Source organism: Apiospora marii, assembly GCF_038362585.1.
Source record: "Apiospora marii strain CBS 49790 chromosome Unknown utg000011l_segment0_segment0, whole genome shotgun sequence".
NCBI lineage: Eukaryota > Fungi > Ascomycota > Sordariomycetes > Amphisphaeriales > Apiosporaceae > Apiospora > Apiospora marii.
The window spans coordinates 482,295-502,278 of NW_027117382.1; the positions used below are offsets into that span (position 1 = coordinate 482,295).

Sequence of the window (19,984 nt, forward strand, 5' to 3'; positions counted from 1 at the left end):
TGATGAGAATGTAACCAATCATGGCCAAACTCAACCCTGCTTCCCCTCCAACCCCTGCACCTCCCGCAACCTCCGCTGCTCCTCCTGCCGCTGCTTGACCGCCAGCGTCGCCTCGGGGTCCTCGTCCTTGTTGCGGCTCCCGTGGAACTCGGAGTCGGGCAGCGTGTTGAGCGCCTCCTCCTCGGCGTCGAGCTTGCGGAACGTGAACCAGAACCCGATGCCGCCGAGGACGGCGATGATCGAGACGGTCGTGTACAGCCAGACCAGCAGGGGGTCCTTGGCCAGCGGCACGAACGCCTGCGCGATGGCCGACGAGAAGGCCTGCGCGAACCAGAAGACGGCCGTGACCAGGGCGCGCATGTTCTTGGGCGCCTTGGTGAAGGCGTACTCGAGCCCCGTGATGGAGGCGGCGATCTCGGAGAAGGCGATGAGCACGTAGGCCGGGGTCTGGATCCAGACGCTCATGTTGGGCGGCGGGCCGTCGGGGCACTTGGTTGGGTGGTCGCCGCAGGGCGAGTCCTTGTAGATGTAGTGCTGCACGACGGCCGTCGAGACCATGGCGAGGGTGCCGAAGGCGAAGCCGAGCGTGATCTTCTTGATGGGCGTCAGGACGAAGCCTGTCCGCGCGATGGCCGGGTAGATGAACTTGTCGGTGATGGGGATGAAGATCAGCAGGGCGATGGGGTCCAGGTTGTTGACAATGTCGTTGGGGACGCCGCCGAGCTTCATTGTGGCGGCCTGCGAAACGAGGTTGTTGTAGAGTTGGTTGTACTTGTGATCAATATTCATTAGCAACAGTCAATGGCGCATAATAGAGGGTAGATAGGACACCTACGGGAAGCCAGAAGATGGGAAAGTAGAAGAAGACCGTGCAAGCCTTGAACCCGCGGCGCACCTCGTCGACCCAGGCGTCGTCGAACGTCATCCAAGCCGGCCGGTTCTCGATCTTGCTAGGCTTGGCCCGCTTCCAGAAGTCGTCCGAGGCCATGTGGCGGAACGTCGTCACGGGGTTCAGGGACCAGCGCCCCTTCATACCCAGCCCGATAATGCCCATCGCCTTGCCCAGGACGGACCCCGTCGGCGGGAGGCGGACGTACCTGTTCCGGCACCAGTACATGACAAGCGGGCAGATGAGGAACATGATGGTCGGGAGCGTGAAGGACAGCCAGAAGCCGACGTACTTCTCCGCGTAGACCATCGAGATCTGGCCGACCAGACTTCCCACGTTGATGAAGAAGTAGTAGCGCATGTAAATGACGGAAATGGTCATGATGGGGTCCTCGATAACCCGCTCGCCGCTGGCCAGTGTTTTGATGGTGGCGCGTGGGTGGGATGTTTCGTACTGGACAAGTGAGTCAGATGAAGATGCAGCTGAGAAGTTTAGGGTCTTTCGTACCTGTTCTGCGATCAAGGGTGAGATATTCGTCTTAAAGAAACCAACACCCATGCCGAAGAAGATCAGCCCGATGATGAACGGCGCCATTGCGGCATTGTTCGGGGCTCTGATGACAGCCGGGATAGCCGAGACGATGATCAGGATGTGGCCGAATGTTGCAAGCCCACTGTGAGGTATTAAATTAGTTATCGCCAGCAATCGCGAAGCTGCAGCGACCTGTAGGCAGGTCATATGACGCTCGCAAATCCCAGGAGTCGAGAAAGGCTCAATCGAGAAGACGAGCAGGGCATTGCGAAGGAGCCGCGCGAGTAGTATGTCAAAAGCTTACATGGCAACATTGATAGTCTTGAACTTGCCCCAGAACGTATCCGCCAAATACGCCCCAAACAGGGGCATAATGTACGCCCAGAAGCTGTTGAAAAGGGTAATCCCCGTCGAGGCCTGCTGGCCCATGCCCAGAGCGCCGGGCTGCCCATAGGTGCCGGCGGCGCCCGTGCCCGAGTAGCCAGGGGGCAGGGGCTCGGCGATGAAGTTGACAAAGACCTGGGTGGTGCCGTAGTAGGCGAAGCGCTCGCACAGCTCGCAGAAGGCGACCGTGTAGATGATCCAGTGGATCTTGCCCTTGACGCGGCGCAGCGTGTCGAGCTCCTCCTTCGTCGGGTACTCCTCGCCGTTGGGGCCCCGCAGGATCTCCTCGGCGATCTTGTTGGGGCCCGTGATGGCGATGCTCTCGCCGGCCTCCTTCTCTGCCACGGTGTCGGTGGGTGGTGGAGTTCCACTGGAGACGGCATTCTCCTTCTTCACGTCGGTGGGCGGCGGCGCTGGTGGGGTGGTGGTGGCGGTGGCATTCCCCGCGGGGGCCCCCGCAGTTTCCACCTTGTCTCCCGTCGTGGACATTGCGCTTGCAATACCCGTCAGATACTAGGGGTAGGGCGGGCAGTAACGTTCAAGCACGACTCCGAAGGGGGTGTTTCATAAGCGTGTGCGCAACTCAGACTGTGGCACGCCAATTATTCCAACAAAACCTGAAACCCAAGACAGAGGGAGACTTTTGAGGGTCTAGGCAAAAAAAGTCCAATTGAGTAAATAAGAAACGGTCGGAATGGCTGGCGCTGGTTGGCGTTGGTTGGCGCCTCATTATGTATGATTTGAGTTTGAGGGAGTGTCAATGGAACGTTTCCCCCCCGCACGCCATCAACTGCGGGAATGATCAGCGGTTGCAGCTTATCGTGCCTATGAGACATGGCATCCCAGATTGGCCAAGACTGCTCTTAGTTCTTACCGACCGCTGCGAGGTAGCAGGGAAGGGTATCAATGTGACCATCCCGAGATTTTCCACTGGCCAGTACGAATTGATGTAGCACCACAGGCGAAAACCCCCGATGAGCTGATAAGGGGTGAGTGTCTGCCTCTTTGCCTGTCACGGTGCTGATTTCGCCTCAATCTGGCCTCGGCTTCGGCTTGGAACCAGGTGTGCTTTTGAAGTTCCTCCAGCATTCCATAAGTCTTGCACCTTCCGGAACAGGCAATCTGTTTGCTAATACCATCCCATTGCTTTTTTGGTAGCTCGGCTCAATTGGCGAAAGCTTCGGTGAGCTTACTCACAGTAGACATTCCTGGGCATCGGGCGCCGAGCTCTTGTCAATTCTGTGGGGATATATATCAATCTCGCTTGGCGCATTTCTGGGCAAAATGCCTCCTGCCTTTCAGGGTAAACATGGCATCGTCGACCTGCTTGATGCGCCCGTCGTCTATGGAGAAACTCCTGCGCGGCATGGCTCAACCGGGCAACTGGCCCTGTTCCGGCGGTATGCGAGATCCAGGTCGCTGTGCTCACGTCATCCAGTTCGGGTCGCGAGGCAATTCGGGGGTGAGAAAGTGGCAGTCGCACCACGCCGTGTTCATCAGGTAGCGAACCTACTTGATGAACGATAAGAACCGCCCCACAGTCATATGACACAAAGCAATTGACGTGATTAGTTCGCCTTACGACGAAGGGCCCGGGGTATCACTGGTTGCGGCTGATGAAGCCTCATTTACACAAGTGTTGTGTAATGTTTCCTCGCAATGCTGGACTTGGTGCCAGGTGTGGTACGGCAGGCACCTAATAGCTCTTCAATGTGGGGTTGAAGAACTTACACTGCTCCGGGCTCCTCGAAATCAATGGAATGCGCACATGATCAGCCACCACGAGAAAACGGGCCCAGAAGAGTCAGACACATTTAATGCTGCAGGGGATACTCGTCTAGTCCTGAATGTCTCGGTTCACATAATGGCAAGAAAGTCGTTCAGCAGTGAGGTCGACTTGCGACTCGCGATTGTGCCTATCAACGTCCAGAGCTTTTCCCTCCAGAACTGCAGGTTGACCGCTTCAATGATGTCGCACTTAACGAACACGAGATGAAATCAGCGAGCTTTACGGGATTAAAGTGTTTATATCTTGCAAGAAACGAATTGTATCAATAAATGCTGGACGCATCGGTCTACTACTCCGTCGAAAGAAAGGCAATGTAGCCGAGAAGCAGAAGTCGGGGGAATACAATATGCTACGACTCGTCCGAGAGAGGCTCAAGGACAAAAGCCGGGAACCATATACCACCTCCAGAGAATACCACGATTTAGTAATGAAACGGAAACATGAATCGAGATCACTAATCGCAAGCCTGGAATGGTCTCCAGCCAGTGTAGATCGGGCCGACGGAGGTAGAGAAGACATCAAGGTGGTTTGGCGATGAATAGTGGCGGCCGCGATCTCAACCCCCAACAAGGTGTCGACAGAGACAATGTATGGTAAATGGACAAGGGAGTATCAATAGAGTACTTCCTTTCCTCTAGACCGTCTATTCCAACCATTCTAAATCGAAACTCGAGCCCTTCTTCAGGCTCCTTCTCGGCATTGACTGACCGAGTATCCGCCCCATCTGCCAGTGCTTATCGCAGAGACAACCTGCCATTCTTCAGCAACAAGCAGCAGCCCAGCAAAACCACACCCTCACACCCCATCCCAAGCACCCATCCCCCCAACCTTCCAACCATGGGCCAAAAACCCTCCTGCCACGAAGCCCGCCTCCTCCCCCAGGCGGGCGACACCTGCTGGTCCCCCGGCCCCCGGCACCCCCTGACCATCGGCCTCGACCGCCGCCCCGAGCAGCTCCCGGGCGCCTGCCAGCCCAACCTGGGCGGCACCTTCTCCGCCTACGCCACCTACGTCGACCTGAGCGGCGTGACGCGCGACAACGTCGCCTCCGGCTCGAACCCGCGGGTGATCCCCGACGGCCACGGCGGCCTGCTCGATTTCGGGGACTTCGTCGGCGAAGGCGAAGCGGGGGTCGTCCGCTACCGCGACATCATGCCGCACACGGACGTCGAGATCACCCTCCTCTGGACCACCAGGAAGGGCGACGGCAGCCGCTCCCAGACCTTCTTCTATAAAGGGGAGCGGATCCTTGAGGCGGCGGCTGCGGAGGGGGACAACTTGAATGCCGTGGAGGATACTGTTACCAACACCACTGCCGACTCCCAACTGGACGACCACAACACGTACCCCAAATGCCACATGTAGCACGCCACTACGCATATCTAGTAAAAGTTACGTAGTCAAATCGAAAATGTACGGTTCATGAAATTCGTCTATCTGCGTGTGTAAGAGTGAACCCAGTCAGTGGCTATCGAGACCAAAGCCAGAAACCCTCCATCCAAGCACCCACCAAACCAACCCCAGCTACACACGTACGCACACTACCTCCTGCCTCCCTTACGAAGCCGTAAACCCCCTGATCTGCATATAAGCTCCGCCGTAACGTATCTCGCCCCTCTTCGCCCCCCGACGAGGGAGGCAGAGAGAGAAAACGAGGTAAAAGCAAACTTTGCCCAACTCAACGTCGACGACTCATGCTTCATAAGGAATTACTATAAGTGCCCTGCTCCTCCCCCTCCCCGAACCCCAAAGAACAAATAATACATCGAGCCTCCGGTCCAGCCGTAACTCCATTTCCCGTGGTCAAATGTCAACATTCAGATCATACCAGCAGCCGCGCGAGCGCCATCGTGATGATTGACGGAAGTGGTGGTGCGGTTCTGCCGTCCGTGTCGTGCCAAAATAGGTGGAGGGAGTAGCACCGACGAGGATAACTTGGTGATTAGAGGCGTTGGGTCGACCAGAAGACGGGACTTTGTCGACACGAAGCTTTTGCCAAGAGGCCGTGGAAGGTAGGTTTATTAGAAGAAATATACAGGCAAACACCGGCGTAAAAAGCGTGTATGCCCGGTAGCCACGTAAAGCCGGGTGATCAATGGCCCCCGGAAACAGGGAAAAATCGTAAGTCGCTGGTGGAAAAACGGGATGCATAAACAAAGCTTGTCCTCCGAGAAAGATTCGATCGATAGTAGTACAAGGAGATTCGTGGTCGGTCAGACAAAACCGGCAAGCCATCTCCGGGAGTATGTGGAGGAGGAAATCGATGGTCGTATATCAAAAGTATTGGTATCACGTCGAAAATGACCCGCCAGAACGCCAAGCCACAGAAGGAAGGAGAGAGAGAGGGTGCGCAAAACGAGGATGTTGTTGACGTCCAAAAATAACGGCAGGCTGTTTGCGTCGTATTGAAGAAAATGGGTATGCTGCGAATACGTTTTGGTTGCCCGGCTGTTTTACCACCCCTTCTTCCTTGCGAATCTCTTGTTCAGGAGTGCCAATACTTTCGTAACGTTGAACTGAACATACTCGAGGTCCAAGTCATCTTGATTGTCCTTTTGCATCTCGAGCAGGTCATCGAGCTTTAGGTCCAGCTCGAGGAGTCCTCGGTTCCGACCTGTTTCGTCTGTTAGAGAATCGCTACACAGGGGCAACCAACTATGGAGGTCCTCACCCTTGTAGTGGAGTGAAATAACAAAGGTACCAGGAAGGGGGCTAGTGAAGTTGAAGTAGATGTTGGCTCTCCTATTGTCCGGAACATTGCTCTTCTGAATAACTCCTTCCTTCTCCAGTTGTTGATGGGTGAATTTATAGGGACCGAGTACCTGCTGTTTTTGCTGCTTGCGGCGTGTACCCTCCGACTGACTCCGAACGTTGTGCAGATAGCTCTTGTACGTCTCGAGCTGCCCGACCAAGTACGAGTTATGATCCCGGATCGTCTTGAACACCTCTTCGAGCTTCTGTGTCTCCGTAAGTACACCTTCCTTCAGCGAACCGAGGTGCTGCAGCTCCTGCTCCACCTCGTCCCGGAGGAGGCTGAACTGATCCGACTTGTCAATCACCTTCATCTCCTGCAGCTGGCTCAGGAGCTCCATAGCGCGGATACCCTTGCGGACCATGACGGCATCGTTCTTGGAGGTGGCGGCGGCGTCGGCAATTCGTTCCAGTCTGAGAGGCCTGCGAGAAACCGTGTTATTAGGCGGAATAGAACGCATGACCTGGACAAAGATCGATTTGGCCTCCATGAAGAAGACTTCCTCCTGGGTGATGTCCAAAGCGGCGGTGAGGTCGTCGATGGCGGTCTCCCACCGACTGAAGAGGGGCAAGTTGATCGCTCGGTTCTCTTTTCTGGGCACCTGAGGCGGGGCGGGGCCCAGTTCGTTGATGATCAGGGCCAAGTGGGAGTTCTCGTCCTTGCATAGTTCTGCGGTGTGCTTGTCGAGGAGCCCGTGCATGGCGTAGACTTCGTTGAGCGTAATCGAGAGCTCCAGGTCCTTCTTGGACAGGGCCACGTAGTTGTCCATCTCCAAACTCTCGTAGAAGTCTTGTACCTCACACAGGTCGAGCATGAACTTGTTGATGCGTTCCTTGTTTCCATTGATGAATGGCGCCAGTTTGGCCATGTATGGTTCCTTGGCATACGATGGCTTATTAGCCAAGTTCTGCAACATCTTGGCGATGAGGGTCAGGGTTCTGCGCGGCTTCTCGGCCGGCGCGCCGTCAATAAGCATGTAGGATTTCGGCGTAACGATGGCGGGGTTGATGAAGCGCAGGAAAAAGAAACCTCCGATCAGTGTGCAGATAATTTGGTCGTTGGCGTCTGGGTACTTTCGCTTGGTTAGGGAGCGGATTTGCTTGCAGATCCACCGAATTCCGTAGGGCGCCTCATCCAAGCCATCGAAGATGGTGTTGAGAAAGCCGTTAGCAATCTCGGTCAACATGGTCAGGCGGGGCTCGATGATGGCTTGAACTTGTGCGTTCTCAGCGGCTTCTTCCGCGGTTATGCCCCGCGGCAGGGAAGGCGGCAGGCTACCGGTGTCCTCCTCAATCTGCTCGCACATGCGCTCGTACACCTTGAGGGGGTTGATCTCCAAGTCGAGGTCCTTAAGCTCGATGAGGCTGTTGATTCGGTCCGCGAGGACGGATCGCAGGAAGCTTTGACCGGGGCCACGGCGTGTGTAAGTCGTCATCATTCGGGAAACGGGCGTGTTGGCCCGCAGGAGTGAGGAGTACTCGGGCGTCGTGTCGAACTGGTACGTCAACACGGACTGGAACATGGTCAGGAGCAGATGCTCTTCGCGACTCTCGTATTGGTTTCCGTAGATTGTGAACATGACGGTTTGCAGTAGCGAGTCGATTTCGGACATGGATACGAGGCGGCACAGGTGGGCGATGTGTCGGGGCTCAGACTGCAGGAGGAACAGCAGGTTGCCGTACTTTTGCGTCTTGTCGTCGTTCGGGAACGAACCCTCCTGCAGCTCGGTGCCATCTTCCAGATGGCTTGCCACCTCGTTCTGCTCTTCTAATGCCATGCGGTTTTGGATGAGCAGGGCGATCCGCGAGTCGAGATACCGCACATCCTTTTCGAGGACGAAGTTCTTCTTGGATTGCGACGAAATCTTGGACTTGAGTTCGCGCAGGACTTTCTGGGCCTTGGCCAGGTCATCTTCGATTTCCAACTCGCTCTCGTTGGCGGACATGGACATGTACAGCGCCGACATGGAATATCGCTTCGACTGACGGGCGGATCGGGAGCCATCGTAGGACGACATGGTGTTTTGGCGGGATATGGGCTGAAATGAAGATGACGAGGCTGTGGAAGCCCGTGACGGAGTTTGTAACATGACTGACATGTTCGAATTGGTCCTGGGCGGCATTAAGGAGGTGGATCGACCTAGAGGTCTCGCGTGACTGGCAAACGCAGTCCCGTAGGGGGGAGGAGGCGGCGATAGGTCGCTGTGGTGCTAATTGGCACGGCCGACTGAGCGCTCTGTTCTGATGAAAGGGCAAGCACGGCGATGGCTTGCTGGCAAGAAAGAGTTGGCGCCAGAGCGCGACAAAATGGGCGTGGCTTCGTAAGAGCAGGTCGGGTCGGAATTCGATCGCCTCGTTGACAGCAGGAGCGAGCTGAAATGAAAGCACTGGAATGCAAGAGAGTGTAAGGGGTTCTCGAGGATCGGCTACCAGGCCGGTCTGCGCCACGGAATGTCAATGAGGAGCGCCGCAGTGGTTCCTCCTGGCGTCGGGCGTCGAGGTAACACGCCTTTTTTTTTCGTCTTGTTAAGAGTCGCGTCGATTGAAGGGGGGTCTTTCTCTCTCTCTCTGGAGATTTAGTTTTCTTTCAGCTGACTCGGATGTGCTGCTTCGATCTCTTCAGGCAGGAAATAGTGAGAGGCTACCCCTTATGACCAGCAGTTGGTTGCCAGGCGCGGCACTAAATGCAATTAGGGGGCCCACGAGGAGTTGGTTTCGGTGGCAGAGTGGGTTTTGCGGGCGTATATATTAGGTCGGACAAGAAAAACAGCCTTCTGGCCGGCGCGCTGTGTCAATAGGGCAGGTTAAGTATAATTATGAGCAGCGGGTTCGAAATTGATGTTTGACCACATAAAGTGCGAGCGGTTGCCGGTCGAAAGCGCGACGAATAGGGAGAGAGGGTATGTCCTTCCTTCAGGTCAGACAAGACAACCGTTCTTGTTCGAGACACGCAGGCTGCAGCCGAAATGTTGCACCAGCTTTCTACGTGTTTGATTTGGCTGGGACGACTGGAAGGATTTGGAAGAGACGGGTCGGTCTCGTCGCTTCTTTGCGATTGCTATGATTGCAGATCTGTCGCAAGTGTGAATGCAAGCACACAGACAGGAGGCCCCGGATGGAAAGAGGGAAAAAGGCGAAGGTTGTGGTGATTTACGGGGGAGGGGGGGTGGTGCGGAACGGGTGCAATTGAATTGATTCTGATGAAAGGGGAAGAGGGACGAGGTCGAGAGCGAGGGTGCGATTGGTCTCCAATCAATCAACCACCACCGCTATTAGACAGCCAGAAGAGACAGCCAGACAGACACCGACACACTACTACTACAACTTGAAATCCAGTGCGTTATGGGTAAGGTAGGACGAGGAGGGGCCGAGGTGTGTCTGATGGAGGGTGATAGGGTGATGGGGGGACGAAATGGTTGGATGGGGGGGTCGCTGATAGCGCATCTGCAACTAGAAAGGGTGCAGCAGCAGTTCGTGCAGTAGCGCAGCGAGCCGGCCAGGCCCCAAGTGGGATACCCGCGATTGATTTGATACTTGCAAATAATTCGCCGTTTCAGAAGGTCAGGCACATCGAGGGGCGGTGCCCAAAAAGACCGGAGCCCAGCGAAAAGACTGGGGACCCGCTCGACTGGCCTGCCCACCTTATTAAAAGGGGAATCGGGGAAAGTCTTGAGAGTGCATGGAAAAAAGAGCCGGAGGAAAAAACTGAAGCGGATCGATCTGCAGTGCAATTGCCCATCATCTCACAGGCATATCTCATACAGCGGACGCTTGCAAGGTCGTGCCCATACATTGAGATATGTATCATCATATCATTATTTGCACCCGAACATCAGATACTCGATGCGTACATACATCCGGCTCACGCGTCTCTTGTTGTTTTGCTCATCCTCACTTCCAGCCTAGCACGACGAGGCCGTTTCCCAGTCTGGTTTAGGGAAGGTTGCAGTATTAGCCTACCTAGTCGGCTGCGCAAATGGCCGGCTGGTTGACAGAGCCGAAAGAGTGGGGATGACTTGACTTGGAAAAAGGCACGCCCGTCCGCTAGAGGTCTCTTGGGATGAGGGCAGTATTCTAACCTGTAGAGTCACTGCTGCTGCGACCACAAAGCAGGTATATTCCTGTTGTGGTAGTAGTAGGTGAGAAGGATGGGTTGCAACGATAAACAATAGTCGCGCGGCCAAACTTGTTTTCTCCGAGACAGAGGACTGAAAAGGAACGAAAAGAGGGAACAAGACAAGTGCCTAGCTGATATCAATCCATTATCAATCGGCCGGTCTCCTCTTGCGCCGAGATATCTCCATCTACATTTGATATTATTGCATGTGTGCAGCTAGGGAGCATCGAGGCTACTGCATGGCCGATTCTTTCTCTTCCTCGCGTGGTCTACGATCGGAGTCTCGCCGTGCCCGTGTGCCGCCTGTCTTAGAATCAGGGCCGGCTCCCAGCAATGAGATACTAGTACATAGATTTGCCTCTAGGTGCCTGGAGTCTGATAATGGTGTGCAAATGTCTTGGGGTGGGAAGCCATAGGAAAGATCGGCCAGGAACGTCGATCGGGAGGAGGGTGCTAGTTTAGCCCAATGGGGCAGCAACGGGGTCGTCGCTTCAGTCAATCTACTAATACACCAGCACAGTACTTGGCATTGGTCCAATCTGCTGGCCAGAGGAGGATGGCATGAATGAAGACGTGGGAAATGCGCAAGCTCACGTTCGACAATCGAAACGCCACCCGAGGCCGTGATTCATCTCTTCCATTTGTTCCCTTCTCGGGTTATTGTTAGCTCTGAAACAAAGTCGAGCGTGCCGGGGGGCCACATGCAGCATAAGGCATATCATCACACCTATTTGAGTAAAAAACGGGCTCCCCTCCCAATAAATCCAACCCAGATATGCATCCTGCAGGGACGACGCCCGCCCAAGACGGCACGCGAGTGGCAATGGAAGCTGATCGCCCTCCTGTCCCGAGACGGAAGCAGCAGCAACAGCAACGATCACGGCAAACGGCAGCAGTTGGACAAGACAGCAACGGGTATCTCTGTTTCTTATCTGGATGAATGGGTCAATATGTCGCTAGCCAGCAATCTAGTATATACGCATGGATCCTCTTGCGTCTCTTTTCGTCATGCCATCCAGCGAAAGACCCAGCAGAAGGTCTGATGATTGATCTGGTATGGGGGTCTTGGGCCGGCGCTAGAGCTTGTTTGAGAATACAACCTCAACTGGAAAGGTAAGCCAAAGCTGCGGCCAGGGTGCAATGCGCTTTTTGCATATCTGCAAGGGTCTGACGAGCATCGCGCCAGTGGAGTTCGGGTACTTGCTCGGGGGCGCCAGCAACGGAAAACCGCCATGTAACCGCGTGTATGCAGCAGTACTGGAGATAATTAACGAGCTACTACTTTGCTCACTGTAGGTCGCTGTAAGTGCTCGCAGCAGTACTCACAGCTCGGTATTACTCACAGGCACGCGCTAACTAGCGTCTTCTCGTATCTTCGGTCTGGCGCAAGACTGCGCGGTCAGGGTCTGACTGACTGATTGATTACATACAGGGAAAGCTACGCGGGCGGGCAAGGGTCGAATCATGTTTCTTCACATTCGACGTCCGGCTCCAACATCCACATCTCATATGATATGACCTGCACACACGCGGCACGAGCGAAATGCAAATGGCCCCTGGCCCCTTTTCTTACCCGGCTTGTTGGATAGAGGTTGATTGCATGCACGTATACACGTATGCATGTCAGCTATGTTTCGAATCAAGCGAGCGCTTCGAGACGCGACGCCTCCCCAAAGCCCACGGCACCGGCAAGCAGCACGCCCCCTTCCAGAGTCGACGCAAGGGATCCCGGCCAAACGAAACAAGAATTGAATTCACTTTGCCGAGCCTTTCTGATCACTCACGACGGTGGTATTGCAGGCACACAAGGCAGAGAGCTGCATATCTCGGTAGATGACGGCTGCAAGGATCCGGTGCACCTTGCGAAGTTGCAACATGAAACAAACCTTGAATGGTTATTTTGGGGGAGGTGGGCTCGTAATCAATCAATAACATAAAATAGCCGGCGCCTGGCGAGCCTAAGGAAGAGGCTGAGTGAGGTTGCCCAGCGCCGTCCGTCCCTACTGGTTGCTGGCCGTCCCAACGTTCCACCTCCCCCATCCCCGCGCTCACGCACGGCTGCACCCTTCATCAACCGAACGAATTCTCGTTGCAGCTCTGCTCCAGGGCTGGCCGGGCGAGCGAAGCCAGCCGTGGGATTCTTAATATCCTGCATTTCCAACACGAGGGCCTTTTTGGACATGTCGATCTAGAAGTGCGCTCTTGTACAGGCCAATCCAGCCAACGCGTATCAAGGAACGGGCGAGGAAGGAACCGAGATTTCGTGAGACCAAGAGGCCGTCAGCCTTGGTCCCAAGAGCCCTACAATCTATTCTCGCTGGGTACATACGTAGGATCCCGCGCAGAGCTGGGAATGTCTTATCGTCAACCCTGACTAGCTCAGCCTTGGTGAGATTGATTTGCAGAGAACTAACCAAGTACTGTACATTGACATTGTCGGTTTATTGCCCGCCATGGTTCTTGGCTGATGACACCAGTCAGCTACGGTATGCAAGTACCATTTGTTCATATCCCCAAACGTCTGATGCTTTCGCAAGCAAATTATCAGACGGGAATGGTCGGTCTGGCTGAATCTGACCGCAAGTCTAGACCAGCAACACTCGCCGAACGGGGGGAGACTCATCACGGTGGCATGTCATGATTCGGTGGGTATCTTCGGGCGGCCTTTCACGGACGAGGTCTGCAATGGCAAGCCACTAACTACCTAGGCTTCCACTCTTGGCCGGCCGTGCTGCGCTGTCGTATCGACGCTGGCTGCTCTGTAGGGGTGATGTCCTGGCCGCCACGTCACTGTCGTCGTAACTTCCAGATCAAGATTGACCCATCTTTTGCGGCTGACTCCCAGTAACCCCCCGAGCCCCCCCAGGAAATGATTCATTCCGTATGGAGCTCCCCTGCTGCTTTGCTGAAGACGATCCGGCGCCTTTAGTTGCCATGTGCATATCGCCTACATTAAGTACATAAGACTGTAAACTGTTGATGGTCCCGACGCGGGGTACATGGGACGATCTTGCTTCTTGCGAATGAATCATTGATAGGAATGCGTAGCCCGTAGCCCGTAGCCAAGACACCTTGCCGCATGTAGCCCATCTTCCCTCTTTCGGGCGGCATGTGCAGGAAGGTGGCTACGATGGTCCAAGAAAGCCGCACAGCGCCATGCCGATTCTGTGATTTGGGGCCTTCAAGCCTTGTCGCAAATTCCCCTTTTTGGAGCGGTCTTACAGTAGGTATCCAGCCACGGCAAGCCCAAGTAGCGACCGAAGCTAGACATTGGCACATGGCCCCTGGCGCGGAAACTGATAGCAAGAAGAAAAACAAAACGTACTCTTGCCTCTTGCTCGCGCGGGCAATACAAGCAGAGGAAAAGAGACGTGCGAATGAGTAGGTGTTACAATCTCGGATGGAAATGCAAATTCTCGCCCCCCGGGTTTGCTAGGTTGGACACACACACTTATGAGACTTGTTAGAGACTGCTTTGTCGTCAGACGCAGTTTTGGCAGATTTTGACATGTGTAGTGCGACTTGGCCACAACATGACATGACATGAAAGCCAAGCGGCCAAGGAAATGAATTGGGCTTCCAGCGCGACGTTGGATGAACCTCTCATCTTCTTCGTACTGTCGTTCTCCATTCTCATCTTATTCTTCTTCATCTTCTTCTTCCTTTCCCGCTTTTGATTTCCGTCGCTGTGCTTGTAAATGCAAATATGCACCCGTAGGATTAGGAAACTGAATCGTTCAAATCTGCCTAGCCCCGAAATGTTTCCTTAGTTTCTGTTCCTTGCAGCCTGTGCCTGTGCCTCGCTTCCCCTGGTACCTGACTAAACCTGCTAGAGTTTGTGGGGGAGGGGAGCAAGGCGGACAGGGGGCGACAGGTGACCAAGTGACCCTACAATAGCCGTGCGTGGTGTGGTGTGCTCGGACACTTTTTAATTCTCCCACAGCGCTCTCTCATCTCGGCAAAGTTGGCGATCCGCAGTCCTGCGCTGGATGTTTGTTACCCGTGTTTGCGCCTCTCAGCCCTCTTTCAATCTGTCTCTGTCTCTGAACCCACGGGATCAGTCGCCGATTAAGATTAAATGGCGTACCCAGCTGACCGCTTGACATCGCAACCGGGCGCCCGACAACTTCGGGTTGTTTTTTTTCCTAAAATCTGACACTGACACCCTCCCCCCCAAGAGTCAAGACAGGTAGGTCAAGGGCCAACGTCTGACCCAAGGATCCGGTCGTACTGTAGCAATCTTTGCCCGGCCCAGCCCCAGCCAAGCCAAGCCATTCACGACTGCGTGCGCATCTGTCAATTTCCCCAGTGATGTCAGCCTGCTGGATTGCTACATAACGCGGCACGGATGCACGCCGTTAAATCTTTTATTTTTTTTCTTGCTGGTTTTTTTCGCGACCCTGCTGCCGATCGTGGGGAATACGAGTCAATATCCCTAACCGAACCGCGGCTGCCTGAATCGCATGACGACGTATCACAATCCCCAATGCCCGTCTTGATTTTCGGGGTCCTCTTTGTCGCATGCTGCGGCTAAGGCGGGCGGGCAGGATGGATGGGTGGAGGGAAGGATCAAGGCAATTCTGTGGGGGGAGTTGGTCTCCCGCCCATCCAATTCTGGAAGGGAGACAGACGACCGACCTTGCTTACGGCCGGTGGAAGCGATATGTAGGTTTTGTTCATTCTACTTTGAGGACGTAGGGTGGTCGGTCACCAAAACCTGTCTCGAGCGCGCGGTCATTGTCTTGTTTGAGGATCGAACATCGGCTCGGGCCAGTGTCTGACTTATTTATATCACAGTCTCATCTGATTTCTGCTTTTTGGCGAATCACAAGTCATCCCATTGGAAAAGAATCCTAAGGTCTAAGTATGTTAGTCTCATCCGGGCCCGGCCCCCGTCCCGGTCGATAGGCGGTGATGTCCGGGCTGCATGCAACACATGGCTGGCGGTCCCATGCCCCTTTCTCCCTCTCACTCCTTCCACCGGTGGGCGAGGATCGGCATGACCCGCCGCATGGCCTCGTCCTTCTGCATCTCCAGCCCCGCGTCGATTTTCTTCTTCAGCTCCGCGGCCTGCTGTTCTCTCTGGGCACGATAGTCCGCCTTTTCAGGCGATGTATCTTTGTCCGCAGCGAGCTCCGCCCGAATCGCCTCGTAGCGCGCTGTGTACCATTTTCGGACCCGGCGCCGGGCCTCGATCATCACCTCACCCGACGTCATGTGCGCGATCTTTTCGGCGGACCAAACACATTCATACGGGGTTGGGCCAAGTGGCTCGCACGTCCCTGGTTTTCCCTGGTGGGGGCAATGGCCACTGTCGATGCTTTGGACGAGCTTATTCTCCCGCTCGTTCCGCTCCTCATAGCTTTCCGACCCGCTCGGATAGCGCCAGGCTGCGAGGGATGCCGACAGGGGAGACAGATTCGGCCAGGTCGGGCTGTCCTCATCACGGCACTCGGTGTTCGTCGCCATGGCCCGGCCGATTTCGTCCGTTGTCCCCATGTTTTCACACGTGAGTATTTGCAGGCGAGGGAGACGCGGGAGGTTTCTGGGACAGCGGGTACGGCACTCGCTCGTTGCAGGTCGGCTCGGTTTCTGGCCGTGTCGGTTGTGCGAGCGGGGTGAGGGGGGCGCCACAGCCCGGGGCAGAGGATCATACTCCGGCTCCCGCTCCATCTTGCTCGAACAGCACCCCATTGTCATGGTACTGTTCTCTTAACTCGGGGCTTGGGTTTGTTCTTCTTGATGGTGGCAACCGGTATCTCACTTCCTGACAGAGCCCACTCCTTTGGGGGTCGATCGAGTCCGGCTCGAGACTTTGTCTTTCGTCAAGATCTACTTAGCGAACGTTGGCGAAGAGTGGGGTGGTAGGCGAATGCGGCCCTCGGCTCAGGGGTGAGGAAACCTGCTGAATGTGAAAGCCGTTGATGTGCTCTATGTGGCGATATCTTGCTCAGGAAACCGGTATTTGTGGATCGGCTCTTGATATTACGCTGTGGCGCAACGACCGATTATATACTTGTGTCAATCAGTGCTGGATGTGAATACTTTGGCTGTCACTTAGTCAGCTGTCAACAAAGCTCACATTGTTTGCTGTGTGTCGAATCTATATGCATCTCATTGTATGTACAATGTCCTTTACCCGGGAACAAGGGGGGACTCAGCTAAACTCTTTGTTATGTGTCTCGGTCTCTGACAGATCAGTATGTTTCTCCGAGTACCTCGTCAGCCTCTTCGTCGTCGCCTTCATAGCCTTCGGCGTTGTCTCCTTCCGACTCCTCCACCTCTTCGACGCCCTCCTCTTCGCCCTCCTGCAGCTCTTCGTCAACCAGGACGGACTCTGCCTCTGCCTCACCTACCTCTTCTGCCTTTATTCCGGTTATCTCGTCGAAATCCCCCCACAGATCGCGGATGGACTCGGCGTGGACGTCCTGCTCCAGCCCCAAGTCCCAGAGGGCCCCGATGACCAAGTAGTGGTCGTCTTCAAACTCCAGGAACTCCTCGATCTCCCAGTCGTCGTAGATGCTCAGGAGCCGCTTCAGCGCCATCTCGCGCCGGAAGGGTATGTAGGCCTCGTTCTTGCGGAGCTCTGTCTCGTCGGTCCAGTCCGGCTGGGCGATGACGAGTTTGGGGAGCTGTCGGGGGGTCATGGCGCGGGGCAGCGCGGGGAAAGGGGGGCGGCTGGCTGTCATGTTGTGGAAGTGTTTGGGGGACTGTAGGGGCAGCGGGTCGATTAGGGGAAAGGGGGTTTGGTTGGTTGTCTTGGGGATGCTACTATCACCGGGATATGAGGCCTGCTGCTGCTACTACTGCTGTGTTATGGAAAATGAGAGGGGTGGTACAGCGAAGAATTAGGGGTTTTTCAGTTGAGGAGACTCCATTGTTCGTTTCAAAGACTATCCACTTTTGTCGTTTTCCTGGGACATTGTGTCTTCGGCAAAGAGGCCGCTGACGATCAATTCCATTATTATGGCTGATCATAAAGCACCAAAATGGCATTACGGGTCAATTAAGATATTCTTTCTTTGCCTAATCTTTGATCTAGACTCTGTACAAAAGCTGAATCATTATGGCCTACAGCAACAAAACCGACCGAATAGTCATTACGTACTAAGAGGTGCGTTTGTGCTAAAAATAGCATCAGGCTACATGGTGGCAAAACATTGGGAGAACGAGCTGGTATACTGGTTTCTTGCATTGCGGCGACTTGAGGTGGTTCAATGTCCCTGGTATAGTGTGCCATTGTACGACCAAAACTGGAAACACAGCTTGTCGCTGTTAGTGCTGAGAACTAGTCGTTGCTAGCCTATCGTGTAATCCTCCGAAAAGTTGACGAGGCGTATGTCTCCGAGTGTGCTTGGTCAAAAGTATCCGACACCAACACTAGCGTGCTCGGAGACTATATCAAGTGAAAGAGTATTACTACCAAGTAAATCAAGTGAGTATGAGCATTAGTATAAGTAATCGTCGTTGTCACCGGGAAATTTCTATAAAAAAAAGGAAAAGAAAACACACAACTCTCCTCCGCACTCCGACTCAGCTGTAGTTCAAAATTTTACCCCTATCTTATTCAAATACGAAATCCTCTTCCACCAAATCAACAAGACCTTGCACCCATGACGGCTTCCGAACTCCAGCATACACTTTGGCTATGGCTCGAAGGGTTCTTCCCCCGAAGAGTCTGGTACTACCTCCTCACCAAGGGCCTCGTCGCCACCCCGGCCGACCTCCTCGAGGGCAGAACCGCCGACTCCAGTCTGCGCATCAACCGCATGCACATAGACATGTCCACCGGCGGCTGGAAGTTCGCCGACCCCAGCAACCCGGCACCCCAGGGCGCCTCCACCCCATGCCTCGGGATCCACGACCCAGCCACCGGCGAGACCCGCTACATCTACGAGAGCGCCTCGATCTTGGTGTACCTCGAGACTGTGTACGGCAGTGTCAAAGGAGGGCCCGTTGTTATGCCCAAGGACCCCGTGGATATCGCCAACATGCACGACATTATTGGCATCATGAACCTCGCCATGCTCGACGCCGGGTACTACACCCGCCACGCCGTGCCCGTGCTGGCAGCTTGGTCTGGGGTAGCGAACGAGGACCGCAGCCGGGCCGCGGGGCTGAACGCGCGGGTGGGCATGAACAAGAATCTCGGCAAAGTGCAGGTGTGGGCGGCCAAGTCTCTGAAGACGACGGGATGGCTGACTCCCGGGACAGAGGGGCCGGGTCTGGCCGACTTCTGTCTCGCGGCGGCGCGCCGGTACCTTGAGTTGACCTTCGGATGGGACATTTTTGAGGAAGGAAGGGAGGAGCTGAAGGAGCTCGCGGCTTGGTATGAGCGGTTCAAGGGGCTGGACTGGTGGGAGGCGGCCGAAGAACAGGCTATTGTGCATCCGCCGCAGCTGAGGCTTGGAAAGGAGTGCCGCGAGTTCTGATGGGTAGGGAGGCACAGTGCACGAATTAGATGAGTATCAATCGCTTTCTGCTGCTTGCTACCTTGACATACCATTTTAAATGTCCTGCGCCAATGCGCCTTGCTACTTTGGCCACGGAGTATATAAACAGCCTGTGGACAGTTAATGGACGTTCGATGGTATTGAATCAAGTCTCTTAATGATATACATGCGTGAGCGTTTTCGGATGTGGGGTGGCTCAACAAGTGGCACGCAGCTGGGTAGTCGACAAGCCATGACGTCAGGTGTGCACTTGCACTGGTAGGTGTCTTCATAGGTTTGATGGCTATCGATAATCGATCAGGTGTTCCGCTGTTGAAGGCTTCACTGGACTGGGTAGCAGTCAATCCACCTCGACCGTCTTTCAGGCCACGCACAAACTGGTGACAGACATGAGGCAGATACGTTGATTACTAGGTATATAGACGGAGGTAGGTATGCATGTACAACGCATCATCCTGCTCGACTGTCGGAGGAACAGGCACCAAAGGTGAATCTCAACCACCAAGTACGCGTACGAACTGCCCAAGTGCCTCCAGACTTCGCATATATCGCCTTGTCCAGTACAGCCTGCCCAACAACACCGTCTTCTTCTTCTTGTCCCAGCTCGAGGCCGATACCAAGATGAAAAAAATGAACCAACTGATCAAAGACCAGATCACCGACGCACACGAGGTGCAGGTGTATGAGCCCCCAGATACGTAGCCTTTGGCGTCGGACCGTTACAGTCCTAGGCCTTGCCCCTCCCACAAAAGACACTGCTAGCCGTGTCAATCGCAGTTGAAACGTCAGTCACACGCTCAAGCGATCCTTTCGGATGACGGCACGCGAGCGTTGACCCATGTTTTTGCCAGCTCTCCAGCTCACCATGGAGACCCATCCGACCGTTACAGTCTTTAGGGAACCCTTCGACGTCTAGGTGTGCCGAAGCAAGTCACACTAGAAGCGTGTCGTCGGGACTGTGCGATTCAAGCTTAGGGTAACTGATCTTCAAAGAAGATACTGACCACTGCTTGGACGGCCGACACAACAAGTGTCACACCGAGGGCTGTCTCCCAAGGGGAGTCGCTGTC

The 19,984-nt window shown here is 54.8% G+C and overlaps 7 protein-coding genes across 7 annotated transcripts; 3 read left to right on the forward strand and 4 right to left on the reverse strand.

The window, feature by feature from the left end:
* Positions 1 to 30: 30 nt before the first annotated feature.
* PG985_013217 (POT family protein) lies at positions 31 to 2,293 on the reverse strand (the record flags this gene model as incomplete). Its single annotated transcript, XM_066832983.1, has 3 exons — positions 31 to 771; positions 836 to 1,562; positions 1,725 to 2,293. The coding sequence occupies 3 exons, from the start codon at positions 2,291 to 2,293 to the stop codon at positions 31 to 33; spliced, it is 2,037 nt and encodes a 678-aa protein (XP_066677723.1).
* Positions 2,294 to 3,113: 820 nt separating this feature from the next.
* Positions 3,114 to 3,308, forward strand: PG985_013218 (uncharacterized protein; the record flags this gene model as incomplete). The annotated part of the gene is made up of 1 exon (XM_066832984.1): positions 3,114 to 3,308. One exon carries the CDS (start codon positions 3,114 to 3,116, stop codon positions 3,306 to 3,308), a length of 195 nt encoding a protein of 64 aa, XP_066677724.1.
* Positions 3,309 to 4,430: 1,122 nt separating this feature from the next.
* On the forward strand, positions 4,431 to 4,958 carry PG985_013219 (uncharacterized protein; the record flags this gene model as incomplete). Its single annotated transcript, XM_066832985.1, has 1 exon — positions 4,431 to 4,958. One exon carries the CDS (start codon positions 4,431 to 4,433, stop codon positions 4,956 to 4,958), a length of 528 nt encoding a protein of 175 aa, XP_066677725.1.
* A 1,088-nt stretch (positions 4,959 to 6,046) lies between these two features.
* On the reverse strand, positions 6,047 to 8,362 carry PG985_013220 (GTPase-activating protein; the record flags this gene model as incomplete). The annotated part of the gene is made up of 1 exon (XM_066832986.1): positions 6,047 to 8,362. One exon carries the CDS (start codon positions 8,360 to 8,362, stop codon positions 6,047 to 6,049), a length of 2,316 nt encoding a protein of 771 aa, XP_066677726.1.
* A 7,067-nt stretch (positions 8,363 to 15,429) lies between these two features.
* On the reverse strand, positions 15,430 to 15,960 carry PG985_013221 (uncharacterized protein; the record flags this gene model as incomplete). The annotated part of the gene is made up of 1 exon (XM_066832987.1): positions 15,430 to 15,960. The coding sequence occupies one exon, from the start codon at positions 15,958 to 15,960 to the stop codon at positions 15,430 to 15,432; it is 531 nt and encodes a 176-aa protein (XP_066677727.1).
* Positions 15,961 to 16,658: 698 nt separating this feature from the next.
* Positions 16,659 to 17,150, reverse strand: PG985_013222 (uncharacterized protein; the record flags this gene model as incomplete). The annotated part of the gene is made up of 1 exon (XM_066832988.1): positions 16,659 to 17,150. The coding sequence occupies one exon, from the start codon at positions 17,148 to 17,150 to the stop codon at positions 16,659 to 16,661; it is 492 nt and encodes a 163-aa protein (XP_066677728.1).
* Positions 17,151 to 18,074: 924 nt separating this feature from the next.
* Positions 18,075 to 18,893, forward strand: PG985_013223 (uncharacterized protein; the record flags this gene model as incomplete). The annotated part of the gene is made up of 1 exon (XM_066832989.1): positions 18,075 to 18,893. The coding sequence occupies one exon, from the start codon at positions 18,075 to 18,077 to the stop codon at positions 18,891 to 18,893; it is 819 nt and encodes a 272-aa protein (XP_066677729.1).
* Positions 18,894 to 19,984: the final 1,091 nt, after the last annotated feature.